This window comes from Astyanax mexicanus, chromosome 4 (genome assembly GCF_023375975.1).
Source record: "Astyanax mexicanus isolate ESR-SI-001 chromosome 4, AstMex3_surface, whole genome shotgun sequence".
Taxonomy (NCBI): Eukaryota; Metazoa; Chordata; class Actinopteri; order Characiformes; family Acestrorhamphidae; genus Astyanax; species Astyanax mexicanus.
The window spans coordinates 41,373,045-41,392,605 of record NC_064411.1 but is presented as its reverse complement, the minus strand read 5'-3'; the positions used below and the strand labels follow the sequence as shown (position 1 = coordinate 41,392,605).

Here is a 19,561-nt window from a genome sequence, read left to right as displayed (position 1 = left end):
AATATAACGGTGCAACAAAATGTTATTTTTAAAGGTTTTAAATCAATTTAAAGGTTCCTCACACTTCTATCGCTTTTACAGACATGGCTCTTTGTGGAACCAACACTGTTAAATTGTACGTCTACCACATTGATCAAAAGAACCCTTTGTAGCACCCTAACTCTTAAGCGTACTTCCAATTGGATGGGTTCTTTTGAGTTTGACATGATTTAGTTTGCATAGAAAAGTCTCAGAACAAACAGGATTGCATTAGAACCAGGAACAGTTAGGGGAAGGTCTTAAAACGAACAGGACAGAGATTAGAAACAATACGTTGAGAAAAGGTCTCAGAACAAACAGGATGGGATTTAGAACCAATCACAGTCAGGGGAATGTCTTAAAATGAACAGGACAGAGATTAGAAACAATACGTTGAGAAAAGGTCTCAGAACAAACAGGATGGGATTTAGAACCAATCACAGTCAGGGGAATGTCTTAAAATGAACAGGACAGAGATTAGAAACAATACGTTGAGGAAAGGTCTCAGAACAAACAGGATGGGGTTTAAAACTGATTATAGTCAGGGGAAGGTCTCAGAACAAACAGGATGGTGATTAGAACCAATAGCAGTCAGGGGAATGTCTCAGAAAAAACAAGATGGGGATTAGAATCAATAACAGTCAGGGGAACATCTGAAACCAAACAGGATAAGGGTTAGAACTGATCACAGTCAGGAGAAGGTCTCAGAACAAACAGGATGAGGATTAGAACTGAAAACAGTCAAGAGAAGGTCTCAGAACAAATAGAATAGGGATTAGAACCAATAACAATCGAGGGAATGTCTCAGAACATACAAGATGGGGTTTAGAACCAAGAACACTCAGGATAGCTCTTAGAGAGCTCTGGGTGTATTAATCACAGGGCTGTGGGCTTAATACCCAGAAAAGGCCATTTGCCGCTGCTTTAACATAGAGATTTCTATCTGAATATTTGTGCTAGGCGTATTGGATCTGTAAAACTTGGGGGTGGTAAATCACCCATGGCTATACCATGAACCAAGACTGGGTACCCCTGCTTTACCCTGGACTAGAACTGGGCACCCCAATATACCCTGGAACAGGCCTGGGGACCCCTGATATTCCCTGCAACTGGCCTAGGCACCACTGAAAGTCCCTGTAACAAGCCTGGGCACCCTGATATTCCCTGGAACAGGCCTGGGTACCCCTGATATTCCCTCAAAAAGGCCTGGGCAGCCCTGATATTGCCTGGAACAGGACTGTACCCCTGAAATACCCTGGAACAGGCCTGAGTACCCCTGAAATACCCTGAAACAGGCATGGGTACCCCTGATATTCCACAGAACAAGAGTGGACAACCCTGCTATACCCTGGAACAGGCCTGGGCACCCCTGATATTCCCTGGAACAGGCATGGGCACCCCTAATATTCCCTGGTACAGGCCTGGGCACCCCTAATATTCCCTGGAACAGGCATGGGCACCCCTGATATTCCCTGGAACAGGCCTGGGCACCCCTAATATTCCCTGGTACAGGCCTGGGTACAACTGATATTCATTGAAACTGGTCTGGGTACTCCTGATACTCCCTGGAACAGGCGTTGTCTTGTTGCAGTAGTTTTTTTAAAAGACATTAAAGTGTTCTCATGTGACCCAGCCCTCTCCTTCCACCCCCACCCACTGTGGCATCTGATTAAACGATTAGCGTGAAACATAATCAAGAGATTAGTCTATTATCAAAACACCTGCTAGCTGTAGCCATAAACAACAGCGCAACAGTCAATCATTTACACACACTGCCTTAACGTGACCTCTTGGATTCCTGGAAAAAGCAAAGGAGGACAAACCCAAATGCACACCTAGCGGCAGGCGAAAAGAAAGAAGAATCGGAAAGAGAGTGGAGAGAGAGTTTGCGCAAGTGTGGTGAAGCCAGTGTGTGTGTGTGTATATGTGTGTGCAGAAAGAGAGAGAGAACAGTAGCTCCACTGTAGCTGCATTAACAAGGGCGACGCAGGCAGCCAGTCCCATGCTTATTGAATTATGCATCCCTCTTCTGATCCTCAGTCTAATTTGGTCAGATGTGTGCGCCGCTCTGATCTTCTATAGACCGCCGCTAACGCAGCATGGGCTTTGATGAGGAGCGAGACTGCTCGCCGCTGCTCAGCCTCACGCACTTGTAGGTTTGTGTGCGAGAGACAATATTAGATTGAGCGCTAACTCGAGTGTCTGCGGAGGTAATGCCGCTCCTCACCATCTGCCACTGCTCATAATGGAGACGCTCCGCACTAAACTAATCTTTTATCGGCTGTGGGGAGAAACGGCACGTCAAATAAGAGCCTAAATCAAAGATGAGCGTTTTCCCTTTCCTCCGGGCGTAGGAGGGAACTGTTGTCACATTATGGATCCAAGTTTGACGCACTACAGCTGTCGGAGCTGTAAAATTGCGTGATTAGCAGCATCTTAATTATTGGCTCGCGAAATGATTTCCATTGGGGTGGCACAGTGGCGTTAAAGACAATGAGAGTTGTTGAACAACTCAAGAGGCCTGGGGTTGTGGGTTCAATCCACAGTTTGGTTATTAGTTTATGTCTGAGCGGGATGCCTCCAGGATGTACTCTGGGTTCCTTCCACCCCTTGAACTTTGCGCTGGATTAACACCTTGTTGAGGGAGTATTCCTGCCTTGCACTAATAATTCCAGCTGGGCACCATGACCAAAAAGGAGACTGGATGAGGCTAATGCAGATTTGAACAGTCCTACCTTGCAAAAGAGAATCCCAAGAAGCTGCCCAGGGAGTTGCCTAAAGAAATATGGTACAGTATGATACTCTGGCATGGCTGAAAACAGGGGTATACAACCTTCCTCAGCGTTCATTTACTTTCACAATCCTTCAAAAAGGCCAGGTAGTTCAGAATAGAGACTTTGGTAGTCTTTGAGAACCTCCAGACAATTAGTTCCCAACTGGGATCCTGGAAGTCAATTGTTCCTATGCATTTTTGAGGTTTTCTGCTTTAACGAGACTACCCTCAACTTAGAAAAGACTTGGTAATCAGCAGATTTGCAGGATCAGGGGTGTTGGAGGCAGGTTAGGGAACAATACAACATGTAGGGGAGGGTGGTCCTACAGGACTAGGACTGGTTCCTAAAGATCCCCAGATGATCCAGACAAAAATGCTGCCGTTACCATCAGATAGGGTCTTATAGAAACCCATTTGAGATGACTTTTGGTGCAAAAGTCTGGTCATGAAGGGACACACATGGTCAGCAATAATTCCAAGTGATGATCGATTGGTATAAACGGCTCAAACTGTGCCACGGAAACATTCCTAAGACCATTTCTGCACCTCAGAAGGTCTGGACTACACTAAAGTTTTGGCACTTTTGGCTGGGGCCATGGATTCATACCTTTGGTGTCCAATTATGAACCAATCATCTGTGTACATTTCTTCAACTGACCAAACTTTCTTCAACCTACTGCAGTCTCAGCTTCCTGTTCTTGACTGAAGAAAATGCCAAAGAAGCCATTACTGAAAATGCTCCAATAAAAACTGTTTATCGTAATTAAGAACCTCTGACGAACTCAAAACAATGGCCGCCCCAGTCAGCCCAGTGAACAGGAAGTAAAGAGAAGCTGAGGCTGCAGCTGGAGCAGTGCTGATGCAGCTGGACTGAAGGGTCTGCGGGGACTTTAGTTGTGAGAACGTTGTGGGAGAACCGGCTGAGATTTCATGACATCAGCATGTGAGAGAGACTTCGCTCAGGTGTGGGAAACTAGCTGAAATTAGCTGAAGTGTGTGTTTTCGTGTGTGTGTGTGTGGTGCTGTGCATGGCCAGTTATGGTCTGTAGAGTGATACTGATTCTATCTACTGTTGCCAAAAAGAAATATCTGCTCACACACACTCACAGAGGCATATACACAAATACAGAGAAACACACACACTCGCAATTCCCTAAACAGGCCCCTCATTCTACAAAAATATTTCCACTAATAAAAGCCTTATTAATTTAAAGCTTGAGGGTATTGAATGCAGAGCACGATAACACACTAACACACACTATCACCCACATATTGCACCCACAGACACACACACTATCTCTCACACACACACACACTCATACACACATGCAGGCGTGGGAAAGTTTTCATGTGGGTCTGAGAGGGTTATCACACCAAGACATTGCTGTGTTCAGCCTCTCAGGACACAGTAAATACAGTAATATACAACAGCACTCTGTCCATCACACACACACACATACACACGCTAATGTAGGTGCATTTATTAACTATTCTGACTTTAAGTGGTAAGGAATTGCATGTTAATCATTCCAAAGAAATCAATTCCACTGCACTGAAATTATTGGAATATCAAAAATAGGCCCGGGACAATTGAAACACTTGAATATATGATAGTCCAAGAAACATCTGGTACACTAAGACAAAATAAATGTGTCCATCACCACTATACAGGTGTACTAAGGGTGTAATAGTACTGATATATTTAAGTATTGTAATATTTTTAATGAATTGTTTACATGTAAAACTGATTATTGAATATAGCACAACATTTAAATCGCAATCAATTCTAAAATTTCATTTAAACTTTCTCTCATTAAGCAATACACCTTCTAGCTTACAGAACTGTAATTTATTGATGAAACACCCTTACAAAATGCGTGTTGTGATACTCATTGCTATCTTAAACCCCATCAACAGCCTATTTTAACGTCTTTCGACTGTGTCGTTTAAACAGCAAAGGCGCTTGTGAATATATCTATGCTAATGACCGTGGCGGTCTGGAAGTAAGGTGTGTTCAGGTAAATTGCTTTCTTGTTGTATTGCTATCTTGGCAACAGAACACACAAGTTTAGGACAAGCAGCAGTGCACAATAAACCAATAAACTTCTATATCAACAATAAATAGAATACAAAAGAATATAACATTGCTGCACTGAGCTGGTGGATGTGAGAGTGGGATGTTTTATATTAAATGTGGATGTATTTTCTATATGTGGAGTCATTTACTATATAAATGAATAAATGAAGTTACTTATATAGCGCCTTTCTAGAAACCCAAGGACGCTTTACAATTTACACACAACAACTCGTACTGAGTACTCATCCACAACACCGGTGAGAAGCGGCAGCCAATAGCACACAGCGTATTCTCAACCGGAAACAACCATGCACCTGAAGGACTGTACTGGGCACTACAGCAGTTACCAATCCAAATGTGGGCACACAGTCATATATACATACATTTTATACACACATAATCCTATACATTACACATACCTACAGTATACATTCATATACAAATCTATTTAGAGTATTAATTTTTTTCTGGGCAATTTAGAAACCAGAGTCCCTGGAGGAAACCCACGCAGACACAGGGAGAACATGGAAACTCCACCCAGATAGGGACTTGAACCCAAGATCCCAGTGCTGGGAGTTTAACGTGCTAACCGCTAAGCCACCGTGCCGTTCACATGGACAATTGGAGCCAGATGCAGCGGGTCACGATGCTTACGACACACTACACTATGTTTGAAACCATGTTTGCTCATGTATTCTATGATGTGTTCCGCATGCATCTGATCTCACATAATTCACAAGGCCTTGCCATGAGCACTAGTTCAAGAATAGAGCTAGAGCTAGTTTTAGGGCTGAGATTAGACTGGGCTAATCCTTTATTCTGGATTTAGATCCACTTGTGCGTTACACAGTAGATTAAGCACAACTTGATGCAGTACTTAGAACGGACGCAAGACTCTGAGGTGTTCGTAATAGCGCCTGATCCATTTAGAGCTGTATTATTTTTGAATGTGTGTGTGAGAGTGTGAGTGAGCGAGAGAGAGCGGGCAGGCGAGAGAGAGAGGAGTGCGAGTTGCTCTATCAGAGACAGTGTGGTAATTAGGGCCTGATCCGGGCTGGCAGTGTGCCTGCCCAGGCTGCCTGGCGTCTCCTCAGTTAATTATAGGCCTGTGTGTAAGCCCAACCACGCAGGCCTGTTTACCAGCTAGGCAGACACAGACACACACACACACACACACTTTCACACATACACACACACACACAACACACACACACACACACACACCCCAACATGAAGTGCTGTAACGAGCCATTGATTTAAGAGGCGTTCCTCTGTGTCCTCGCTGGCTGGAGGAATTTGGGAGGAGTGAGGAGAGGAGAGGAATTCGCCTCCTATTAGCTGTCCAAGGAGGTGGAGGAGTGTGTGTGAGTGTGTGTGTGTTATAAAAAAATAAAGCAGCAGGTAAGGTGGCGCTAGAGACTCGAAGTGCAGAGCTTTAAAAATATGCACAAAAAAAAAGCAGTTTAAAGTTTATACCTGTTAAAAACCGCCGATATTTAAACTCAGAAAATGTATTACACTCATCACTGAGCTGGACTTATAGAACACCTGAGCTTTTTGTTGCCCGAAAAAATTTAGTCTAGATTTTTTTTTTTTTTTTACTTACAGCTGATTTCAGTTCATTTGCGCCATCACCACCACTAAACTAGGGCTGCACAATAAAGTGTATCATTTTAGCATCATTATCACAATGTGTGCATGTGCGATAGTCCCATCGCAGGTTGTGTAATGTCACATTAAGCAACTGTAATCAAACCTATCAGGCTTTTGCTGTTTGATACTAAAGGAAAATTAACTAAAAAATGGTCAGAGTTTTTTTTTTTATATCAATTTCAATTGATATGATTTTGTTTTTGTATACGCAGTGCATTATTTAAATGTCATGGCATGTTGGATTCATTGACTTCTAGTGAAATTAGTTGAAAATTTATGTATTTCTTTTAATATCACAATATATAGTGGTATTATTATAGAGTTCAGAGCAGCAAAATATCAATACCAGTTTTTTTTTTTTCCCCAATATTGTGCAGCCCCACACTGGTTCCATATACTGGTATACTCTCAAAAAACATGCGTAAAAAATTAAAAAAGCACAAACTAAATACTTTAAATTTTTTATCTTATTCTTCTGAGACCCGGACTTTCTGCTTGGTGGTCATTTTAAATTTCTCATAGTTATTTGGGATAAGTAAGACCTAAAAAAAAGTACAAAACCTACACTTTGTCAACATTTGAAGAGAATAGTCTATTTTATTATTACATTTTTTTTATGATCAGAAGGACCCAAATAGTGCAAAATGTAAATTTAACTTCCTACAGTAAGCAAGTAAATTAGTTTGAACCATAAAAATTGGATGAGAGATTTTACCTGGCCCATGTTTCTGTCTCGACTGGCTGCGGAAACTTTTGACTGGGATTCTTGCCTTTACATTTAGTATAATACTGTCATGTAAATACTAGATTTTATGGGCAGTGTCTCTATATGAGAACAAAAGGTCAATGTTTTAAAGATTGTCAATATAAAGTATCAAATATGAGAATTCCTCTGTCTGATCTGAACCAAGAGATTTGTGATCCTTTACACTACTAATAAACACTGTAAACATGAATGCGCACATCAGACTTACTTTTACTGCATTTTTTGAATAACACATGAACGCAGTTCTGTTCTGTCTGTTCTTTGTAGTTAAAAATGAATTAAGAAAAATAGGTAAAATTTGATATGGAAAAACAAAACAAAAAAACGACACAAAACGGGGAAAAAAACAAACCAGATAGGTCTTTATGCATGGACACACAGGACTCCTTGGACACAGGGCGATGTCATATTTACAAAAATACTAGCACCCTCTAGTGGATCGGCCTGAGAACCCAATTAAGTAGTTCAAAGTTTCAGTCTGAGACAATTAAACTACTCATGTATACATGTTTATACATGTGCATTTAAGGCCATCCATAATCTTGCCCCCCATATCTGTCAAATCTTCTCAATATTGCATCTTCTTCTCGCTTTCTCAGATCCTCCTCTTCCACTCATCTCTCTGTACCCTCTCTGCTTTCAGCTGCTCTGCTCCCAAACTCTGGAACTCCCTCACTCCTGACATTGGTAACATCAATTCTCTTCCTCTTTTTAAATCTACACTCAAAATTCACTTGTTCAAACTAGCATATAATCTGTCATTTTCAGCTCTATTGTCTCCTGTGTTTGGATGGATTGTTTTTCACATGGCTGCTAAAGCAACACTTACAAGGTCAACACTATGGAGCACTTTAAAAGGTAGAGTAACAAAAACTGTAGTCCCACTTAAAAGTCCTGGTCTTTTAAAAGAACAGATGATGGTAAAAAAAAAATCTAATTTCCACTTTAGCATGACATATTAACCAATCAAGACATATATGTTGCCTCAAGTCTGCTTCATTAGTTTGTAATTGAATCTACAACATTAAATGTTAATAAATAATAGAACTATAAGGCATCAGTCCTCTCAGCTGCAGACTAAACATGTCCAGACCGATCAACAAATCTGACATGTTTATGAGAAGGCCGAGTTGTACAAATCTGATTTTCCGACCAGACTATTAGTTTCATATTAAAAACTGAACAGCACGTCTTTCCAGATTAATGACTGAATAATAAGCCGCTAGTTTAAAAGACTTCAAGAGATTAGGACGGGCGCAAACATTCTCCACTGCTGGAGACGAGAATAAGCTCAGACAAATCCCCCGGTGCCACACCTGGACAGCGGCGTGGGCTGAGGGAAGAGCGCTGAAATCCTCCCTGAGTCACGCTGGGATGCGTAAAGATGCCACGGATTTAGGAGGCGACTTGCGCCATCAGATGCATGACACACCGTCCCTGACTCAAAAGCACACTGCTTTAGGACTCAGTTTTTCCAGCAGCAGCAGCAGCAGCAGCAGCTCCAGGTCTGTGGTCTTGTGGCTTCACAACACAAACGCATATATCAAACAAACAGATACAAGTATGTGTCCCTTGACTTTTGGCACATCCCATAGGAGTTATGGAATGATGTTCTTACATGCGGGATGTGTCTGTGGGGCCTCCTGCATTAAATATCACTGTAAATTCTATGAGAGTCGCTTGTCTGTTTGCATGGACAGTTCTAGCCAGATGCTGCAGGTGTTTAGTCTCACTCACAAGATAACACCTCACAATGTAAACAGGTGTATATTCAGGAGCATATTTAGACCAGATTCTTTTGTATAGAAAATGTGTACAAGTAGGCCTTCTAGGTCCTGTGTGCAAATTGTACTCACCAGAGTACATTCGCCAATCAACCAATGTTGCCTAAACTGATTGATTTGGCAATCAATCACTTAAATCAGCAGGCAGACTTCGTTCGACAGAGGGATCTGTAACCTACTGTCCTTGGTAAGTCAGCAGATGAGGGAGATTTAAGTTAAAATACTTTCAAATAATGAGTTTTGTTGTTGGCGTTTTGCCAGTTAGCACAAGCTAACAAGAACGTGTGCTAAACACGCAACGTAAACATGGGGCGTGGCCGGCAACAGCTTATTTGCGTAAAAGTGAGATTTCTTCATGTAAGAAAGGTTTTGTGCAAAGAACAAGGTATAATATGAGCCCTTTAATAGGCAATTTAATTTTTTTCCAGAAGTTCCTTTGTAACATACAGCAACATAATGCAAAAAATAAATAATATATTAAAGAATTACTGAAAAACTTAGAACTTTATAAGTCAATGGCAATACCAAAACAAGAAATATTATTAACAGAAGTTCAGTAATACTATTACAGATTTTTGTAAAACATTTTATCATTGTTTTTGTGACTAATGGTATTTTTTTTTCAGTGTCTGTCACTGAAATTCTTAGTCTAATCTAGCTTGAGTCAAAATATTTTAAATACGTTCACTAAATACCTCAATGAGACAGAAATCTTTTAAAATTTTAAGGTCATAAAATTAAATAAAATAAACTTGTATGTGGTCTGAAAAAAAAATATCTTACACAAAATAAAAAAGAAATATGAAAAAATGCACTAATGATAGTGCTATAGTTTAGTAAGCAATATGTCTTAACTATAATCAAATAAGGACACTCTAAGGGCTTTAACAGACAAAGTGCTCTTCCAGACAACCGTTGGCCTCTGAGGAAGGCCTTCACGCTCTCCACGTGTGTGTGTGTGTGTGTGTGTGTGTGTGTGTGTGTGTGTGTGTGGACTTATCTGACTCGGGGCTACGGCGTCTCGAGTCGGAAGGCCATGGTGAAATATGCATGGCTTGTAATGGCTGTCTAGAAGCCGAAGCACCTCTCGTAGGTACATCCGCCGGCACCTGAGGTGAAAAATGAGCCCTTCAGCTCAGCACAATGCACGCCTCTCCAGCCTCTGAAGGTCATTCTCCCAGATTAGGTCGGCCTCTGCCGCCGGCCCCCATTGTCCACCTGTATTTGTTTAACTAATGGGGGAAAATATGGGCAAATAATAAAAGCTGAATTTTGTCCCCGTGCATGAATGACCTTTAAGGAGAGATAAGAGAGGCCGGTTAATGCTGCTCGCCTTTCCAAAACAGAAAGAGGGGTGGGGGTGGGGGGGGGCGTCTCTACTGAATAACACACACACACACACACACACACACACACACACAGATACATTTCTTCCTTCACCACTCAGCATTTTAAAACAGAGGCTTGTTTGCCTCAGTCTCTGTTCCAAGCATTTCCAGAGCTTTTAGCATTGCAACAATTCACAAAACATGTTAGCGCCAAGCTACGACACTAGCCACAAGCTACATGATAGCTCTAAACTCAAACTGTAGCTCCAAGCTAATTCACTATGCCAAAAGCTAATATATTAGCTCTAAAGTAAGACCGTAGCTACAAGGTAAGCTACAATCCATAAGCTAACATGTTAGCTTTAAATTAAGACTTTAGCTACCAGACAATTCACTATCCACAAGCTAAAATATTAGCTCTAACCTCAAACTTAAGCTCCAAGCTAATTCACTATGGCAAAATGTAATATACTAGCTCTAAACTAAGACTGTAGCTCCAAGCTAATTCACTAGGCCAAAAGCTAATATATTAGCACTAAACTAAGACTTTAGCTACCAGCTAATTCACTATCCACAAGCTTACATGTTAACTCTTAACTAAGACTTTTGATGCCAGCTAATTAACTATTCACATACTAAAATGTTAGCTCTAAACTCAAACTTTAGCTCCAAGCTAATTCACTATGCCAAAAGGTAACATACTAGCTCTAAACTAAGACTGTAGCTACAAGCTAATTCACTATACACAAGCTAATATGTTGGTTCTAAAGTAAGACTTTAGCCACAAGGTAAGCTACAATCCATAAGCTAACATGTTAGCTAAAACTAAGACTTCAGCTACTAGCTAATTTACTATCCACAAGCTAGCATGTCAGTCCTAGACTAAGACTTTAGCCACAAGCTAACATATTAGCTCTAAACTAAGACTTTAGCTATGAGCTAATTCACTATCCACAAGCTAACATGTTAGCTCTAAACAAAAACTTTAGCCACAAGCTAACATGTTAGGCCTTCAGTAAAACTAAATCCACAAGGTAAGCTACAATTAATAAGTAAGTCTTCCAATACTTTTGTACATATAGTGTACCTTTCAGAAAATTGGTGAAATTCATATTCTTTGAACTGTAAAAGACAAAATAACCTGGATTAGCACTAAGTCCTGAGGCACTCCATTAGGCTGTAATCTTTGATTTTTGTACTGAATGTGATATTTTCTGTTTTTTACAGCTTGCAGGAGTTAGTCCTCACCCTCTCCACTCTTCTCCTTAAGACACTTTTAGAACACCCCCTCCCAACACACACACACACACACGCACACACGTGTGCATACACACACCTCCAAACCTCTGGCCCCTCAGCCTCTCCTAAAAGCAGTGTGTGTAAATTATAGATGTGCACAGACATGAAAGAAATGGATTTCAGTGATAAATGCAGAGGACTAGTCTGGAGGTGTGTGTGTGTGTGTGTGTGTGAGAGGGAGAGAGAATGAGAGGAGGGGGCAGAGTGGGAGAGACTGATATATGTGATGTAGATCTGACACAGCAGTTAGTTTCTGATCTTAAACCTGTCTAAAATAAAATAGATAAAATATTAATTAATTTAATATCTCCAGAGCGGATAAAATATTAAATGTAGCAATAATTACTACTATTGTTAGATGTTATTGTTTTTATGTTGTGAGTATTTGTACAAGTAGTTGCCTAACGTTAACCTAGCCATGTACACCAATATCCCTGTTTTTTTAATCACAGTTTTCATGCATCTTGGTGTGTTCTCCTCCACCACTCTTACACACTGCTTTTGGATAACTTTATGCCTGCACTCCTGGTGCAAAAATCAAGCAGATTTGCTTGGTTTGATGGCTTCTGATCATCCATCTTCCTCTTAATTATATTCCAGAGGTTTTCAATTTGGTAAAATCAAAGAAATTCATCTGTTTGAAGTGGTCTCGTTTGCTGTATACATTGCAATGGTGATGCTGCTATATATATATATTCAATTAATTCAATTCAATTAATGTGTAGTGTAGTATGCAATTGGGACACAGCCAAAGAAAGAACACACAAGCAAGTCTACTACATCCTTTAACCACTCCCTCACCTCCTCACTCACACCTCCAGCTCTAACCCAGAGAAGCCACCCTGCATCCAAGGGTTCAATCTCTTCAAAAGATACAGAGGAAATGAAACATCAGTGCTTTTCAATACGCGATCCTATCAGAACACAGGGGTTTCATTAAGCACAGGCCGCCCAAAGGGAACAGCGGGTTTTAAACGCCGCTGAATCCCAACATCAAGGCTCCTCCAACGCTGACCGAGGGTGCAAGGCCAGCACTTCAGCTCCCCCCTCCGACTCCACCCCCGAGTCCGCTCCGGCAGCCCTAATCCCCATTAAGGCCTGTTCAACGCTGATAAGAGCCTCATCGTCCACCTGCATCAACACATTTCACTTGAAACGTCGCTGACCAGAGGGTTATTACACGCCGCAGCTTTACACTAAACAGCTGGGCTGGTAGAAACGTGAATGATGAAACTGAAGAGGAAAACAAGACCAAAAAAAAAAGGGGGGCTTAACGTCACAACAACGAAAACACTGTGAAGAAAAATGACTATTTCTGACTTTTTTTGCTTTACAACACTTAAAAAAACACTTTCCGCTAGTTCCTGTCCCATGACTTTTGCCATGTCCCAAAAAAGCTAAAGAATGATGCACTGATTTGTGGGATATTCAGCTCTAGAAAAAAAATTAAGAAACCAGTTCAGTTTCTGAATCAGTTTCTCTGATTTTTCTATTTATAGGTATATGTTTAAGTAAAACGAACATTGTCATTGTATTCTATAAACTACAGATAACATTTCTCCCAAATTACAAACTAAAAAAAATGTCATTTAAAGTATTTATTTGCAGAAAATGAGAAATGGCTGAAATAACAAAAAAGAAGATTTTTGGTGGATTAACCCTGGTTTTCAATCACAGTTTTCATGCATCTTGGCATGTTCTCCTCCACCAGTCTTACACACTGCTTTTGGATAACTCTATTTCACTCCTGGTGCAAAAAATAATCAGTTCAGTTTGGTTTGATGGCTTGTGATCATCCATCTTCCTCTTGGTAAAATCAAAAAAATAATTTTTTAAGTGATCTCTTATTGTAATTATTGCAATATGTAATATCGCAATACTTTGATATATATCAATATTTTCTCCCACCCCTACAATACAAACTAGTGCACTGTATACTGTATACTGTAGAAAAGTCTTTCAGTTGGATTTCTCTTGACTTTTGGTGACAAAGTGACAATCCAGCTCAATAGTGATAGTGATAGTGAAACCCCGCCCCTCGCATGTCGTACACGACTCCACGCTTGGCCTTCTCTGCGTCGGCGGCTCTCCTCTGACCCTCCTCCGTCAATGGGGAGCGCGGGAAGCTCCGGCGCGAGCCTCTGCCTACTCATTCATAAATAATTCACAGCCTCATTAATTATTCATTACAACATTCCAAATAATAACAACAACAACAACGCTTTGTTTCCAGTCTTGCTCCGCCAAGCCCGTTGCCATGGGAACGCGCAGCTAAACAACGGTCCCCGGAGAGGACGCAGGGTGGGGGAGCCAGGGGCTGGGGGCGGGGGGGGTGGGGGGGTTGGGGGGATTGGGAGCGAGGGCGAGTTGGGAACGGCAAACGTGATTCCCAAATGGCCGCGCTTAGCTTAGCCAGAACGTCACACCTTCAACTGCAAACAAAGTAGGTCAAAGTAAAACGGCTCTGGAGGGGACGAGTGGGGTTTAGCCTTTTTTTTTGTTTTGTTTTGTTTGGGTTTCTTTTTTAGGTGAGGGGGCCAAGTAAAAAAAAAAAAAGAGATAAAAAAAAAAAAGCAATTTTCGAAACTATTCAGTTTGATTTGTTGTGGAAATTCTAATAAAACTAGTAAGTTTTTTTTCACACTAATTAAAGTTAATTAAAAGAGCGTAATTAGATTTCTACTTCAGTTAAGATGTAAACATAACCCAGACGTCTGCAGACTATAAAGATTTTAAAGCTTCGTCACAGAAAGCCGTTAAATAAAAATATACATTTTATATAAACACATGCAGGGTGGAGGGATACGAGCTAGGCGTTGTGTTGTTTTAGTATTTAAGAAAAAAAAAAAATTAATGCTGCAATCAATCAAATCCTCACGAAATGCTCCTAAACATCTAATTAAAAAAGCAAAAACATTCCTTGTACAGCAGGAGAGACGGTTACTGGACAAAGGATAAAGCAGGACAAACTCTTCTTTAATATTCTATACAGCTCTGGAAAAAAAGAGACTTTTTAGGTATATAGGTATACCTTTCTGACCTCAAATAATGCAAAGAAGACAAGTTCATATTCATAAAGTTTTAAGAGTTCAGAAATCAATATTAGGTGGAATAAACCTGTTTTTAATCACAGTTTTCATGCATCTTGGTATGTTCTCCTCCACCAGTCTTACACACTGCTTTTGGATAACTTTATGCCTTTACTCCTGGTGCAGAAATTCAACCAGTTCAGCTTGGTTTCATCCATCTTCCTCTTGATTATATTCCAGAGGTTTTCAATTTGGTAAAACCAAAGAAACTCCTAATTTTTAAGTGGTCTCTTATTTTTTTTTCCAGAACTGTATATTTCTGAAGAAACAATGAATCAGACTCAACACTATAGATGACATACTAGTGTGATACTGCAGAATACAGGTATATGAACAATAAAAAATGATGTACTGTGTGTGTGTGAGTGTGCGTGTGTGCGTGTGCGTGTGTGGAAAATGAACAGAAACGAAAACAAGCAAGCACAATCCACAGTGGGGTCAGCCAGGGCTTGATTGGACTAAAGCAGGGGGACAATTAAAGACAATAGGAAGACACTGTCTGCTCCGCTTGACTGAGCACACAGCCTCGCACTCCAGCTCTCTCACACACACACACACAAACACACAGCCAATTTTACCATAGAACAACAACAGCAGCAGCAACTGAACACACTGGCACTTCAGGCCTCCCTGTGGAAACAAACAGCTACACGGTAGAGAAGTGAAGTGTGTGAGTGAGAGAAAGAGAGAGAGAGAGGCGGCCTCACCTCTGGTGTGTTTTTCTTAAATTCGCGGCTCTGGTCGATGAGTTTTTTCCTGGACTGCTCGCTCTCATCTTGTCTGTTGGCCAGTAGCGTGGCGGTGGCGTCCAGTTCTCTCTGGGAAAAGACGAATACGGAAGAGTAATTACACACAGCTCAGCAGGGGGGCAATCATTTGCATACACAGACAAACAAAACACAAACACACACAGATTTTCAGGAGACAGGATTCCCACCGCAAGACCAAACACCTCAACCCTGAACTGCAGCAAACCCTGAAACATCCAAATGGAGAACTGATTTAGTCAATTTAAGGTGGAGCCACTAGGGTGGTTAAACAGTAGTTAGTTTGTTTAATAGTTGGATAGAAAATAATGAAAGTCTGGGACATGAAACACTGTTGTTCCACCTTCAAAAGAACATCTAACAAAAAAACGTAAAGATGTAAAACAGGTCGATTGCAAAACCCTAAAACTGTTACATCACAGTCATTTAATGCTTAATGCAATGGCTACTTCAGGACAGTCTGGGATGATGACAAACACAAACTGTCCACGACCAGATAACAGAGCTTCTGTCTCTGTGAATTTACATTTACAAAGTGGACCAGCTTAGCTAAACTAAACAAAGCAGGAGTGTCTAATAAAGTGGACTGTGGTTGGACACCGTGTTTAAGAACTCCAGCAGCACTGCTGTGTCTGATCCACTTATACAACGAGTGATATCGCCAATCACTGAACCAGTAATTGCCATTCTTTCAAAACAAACATACAGCTCTGGATTTTTAATCACTGTTTTAATGCATCTTGGCATGTTCTCCTCCACCAGTCTTACACGCTGTTTTTGAATAACTTTATGCCACTCCTGGTGCAATAATTCAACCAGATCAGCTTGGTTTGATGGCTTGTGATCATCCATCTTCCTCTTGATTATATTCCAGAGGTTTTTAATTTGGTAAAATCAAAGAAACTCGTCGTTTTTAAGTGGTTTAATTTTTTTCCACAGCTGTATATTTAACTTAATAAGCCTTTACCAAATCAAATGTCTTCTATTAGAAGAGTATGGGTACTTAGATTTGATGCACAATATGCTGTGTTCTAATACCAGGACAGTTTTAAATTGCAGTATGTCACTTTGTTTAAAGTATTGCAATATATCACAATGTATTGAAACCCTGCATCACTTAGCTCTTTCCACTACACAGCCATATTATAGAACAAATAGTTCTATAAAAGTTCTGGATTTACAGGCAACTATAAAGAATAGATATTATGTTAAACAGAGACGGTACCCGATATTATCAGCAAGTTAAAGGTCAGGTATCGTATCGTAAAAGCGGCATTGGCGCATCCCTGCTCTATACAGTCGTATCAGCCGCCCACCCCAGTCTGGAGGCCCAGTTACCCTGTATCCACATATGGTATCCAGACCCTCAACAAAGCAAATTATCAAGAAATGAAGTCTGTATAGACGGACCACCAATACCACCACCCCTGCCCACCACCACAACAACAAAACAACACAAACAAGCCCACTCCCAGCCTCCCGTCTCCTTTCCACGCCATCAGCAGCCGTTGCTGTTGTTACCGTTTTATGAGCGAGTAATGAAGTTTTATAGAGCTGAGCTGCTGACAGACGAGGAGAGTAACTCTGCAGGGGTTTACACACTGCTTTTACACACACACACAGACACACACACACCTAACCACTCCAGACAGACAGTAACAAGAGCAACATAGCACCAACATAGCTACAAACGAGCGAATGCTAGCTGAAAAAGAAAATGAAAACAAAGAGAATGTAACTGAGAGTGACAGCGAGAAAGAGAGAGAGACGGCAAGACAAAAAAAAGAAGAGAGCGGGAGAGCACAAGAGGAAGAGAGAACAGAGAGATTCCAAGATAGAAAATGGTGAGTGAGAGCATGTGAGTAAGAACTTAAGAACAGAAAAAAGGCGAAAGGATGAGAAAAAAGGTGAACGAGAAAGATAAAGTGAAAGAAAGAAAGAAAGAAAGAAAGAAAGAAAGAAAGAAAGAAAGAAAGAAAAAGCAAGAAAAGGAGAGGAAAAGAAGAGAGTGAAGAGAGACAAGACAGATATGGAAGGGGTAAAATATCAATTAAGAGGAAAAAAGAGAAAGGTACAATAAAGAAAGATTGAGAGAGAGAAAGAAAGAAAAAATAGAGAAAAAAGAGAGAGAGACAGCAAGAGGAAATAAAGGGAAGAAAAAGTGAAAGATGGCAGAGGGACAGAGCCGAAAACAAAATGAGAGTGGGAAAAAGAAAGAAGGAAAGAAAGAAAGAAAGAAAGAAAGAAAGAGGAGAGGGAGAAAAGGGGAGGGAGAAATAGAGTATGAAAAGAAGAAAAGAGATGAAAATATAAAAAGAGCAAGAGGGACAAATTAGAAAAGAAGAAGGGAGATAAAGAACTGAAGAGAGAAGGAGAAAAAGAAAAAAGCAGCGCTAAGGTCACAAGGATGACCCAGCTGTCTCATCGGTGCAGTACCATCTCCTACCAGCTGGCACCGTGCCAAACCAAACACGACTCTGAACACAAGCGAGCAACAGGAGCGTAAGACCACGGAGCGCTCTTCCTCACACTTTTCCTCACACCCCCCCTCCCTCCTCTTCCTCAGCCTCTCGTAGGTGCGCACCCTTGAGAGTGATTAGCAGACGCTGCCGTTACGCCCATTATGCAAACTAATAGGCTAATCACTTAAAAAACCTGATTACCAGGGGGCCCCACGGATCCTCATTTAGCGCCCGAGCCGCTGAGGGCTCCTCCAGCTGAGGCACCGCAGGAGCATGAAGAGATGATTAGCTCTCAACTCATCAGCACACTCCCTCCGCTGCTCCAGCACACGCGCTCCCGGAACACCACGGAACACGGAGCGGGAACGGGTCGGACGTGCAAGGATGAAAACACAGAAAATACTGTCCAAAAAATGTTTGACACCAACTTATCCTAATATCCTAATATTCAGAATTTGATTGCATTCGGCAACAAGAGCATTTCCCTGTGGTCACACTGGCAGGCAATGTTGAGACAAGCGGACATTTTTTTTTTATTGGATGACACGATTTGTAGTTGCGATTCGGAGACAAGCGACAAACCGAGCTGAGATTTTCTCATCTTTATTTAAAAAATTAATGACAGCGAAGTGACATTCTACAACAACTGGCCCAACAAATTCTTCTGACCAATCGCAGACACAAGGGTTCAGAAGTCCTCACCTTCTGATCTGTGAATTTTTGATTCCCAACGTACTTTGTTTATGCACACGACCAGGGTTTCCCCCCACAGTGCTTTATAGTTAGGGTGACCACCTTGACAACAAATGTCTCTGTCTTTGATTGATACCTTCACCCCTGCATCAAGATTAAGGCAGAACAGTGGCATCTGTTGCCTAAATATGTTAAGTTACTGCACCATCGGGAACATGTCAATTATCCAGAAAAAAGCTGTATATGCGAATATGTCCGAATGCTCACTGAATCCCTGCAATATGCCTTAAAAAATTCCGTATATCGGAACATATACAGAAGGTATATATGTACTGAGGTGCACTCAGAATTCCACCCTGCAGAGTACCTCGGAATTCCAACCCGGAGACACAATCATGGTCAGAATTCCCAGGCAGTCTCAGAGTGACATTTCCAAGGCAGATTCTGAATCGGATTTCCAAGGCAACTAATTATGACGCAGTAAAGTGACATTCTACACCAATCGGAAGAACGAACTCTTCTAATCAACCAGAGACACAAGGGTTCAGACGCCCCCACCTTCTGCTCTGTGAACTTTTGAGACCCAGCGTACGTCGTTCATATCGTCAGCAATGTGGCTTATGAACACGACCGGGGTTTCCTGCACTGCTTTATAGATAGGGCGGCCATCTTGACAACATAACCTCTGCATCACGACTGAGGAAGAATAGCCGCATCTGTTGGTTACATGTTACTGCGAAATCAGGAAGAAGCTAAATATCCATCAGGAAATAGTAAATCGCCAGCTATGAAACCCCAAACCCAACCCCTGTCAACAAACAAGAAACAATGAATCGCCACCAAGAAACCACC

At 41.3% G+C, this 19,561-nt stretch overlaps 2 protein-coding genes across 4 annotated transcripts in view; both read right to left on the bottom strand.

The window, feature by feature from the left end:
* LOC103044296 (P2Y purinoceptor 13) overlaps positions 1-19,561 on the bottom strand; it is a 353,924-nt gene that overhangs the window by 103,111 nt on the left and 231,252 nt on the right. The window lies entirely within an intron of this gene.
* The window catches only part of cux1b (cut-like homeobox 1b), a 228,767-nt gene that overhangs the window by 162,590 nt on the left and 46,616 nt on the right, over positions 1-19,561 (bottom strand). For all 3 annotated transcript variants that reach the window (XM_049478659.1, XM_049478660.1, XM_022678800.2), the window contains exon 2: positions 15,495-15,605. In XM_049478659.1, coding sequence (XP_049334616.1) covers positions 15,495-15,605 — 111 coding nt within the window. The remainder of the gene's footprint in view (positions 1-15,494; positions 15,606-19,561) is intronic.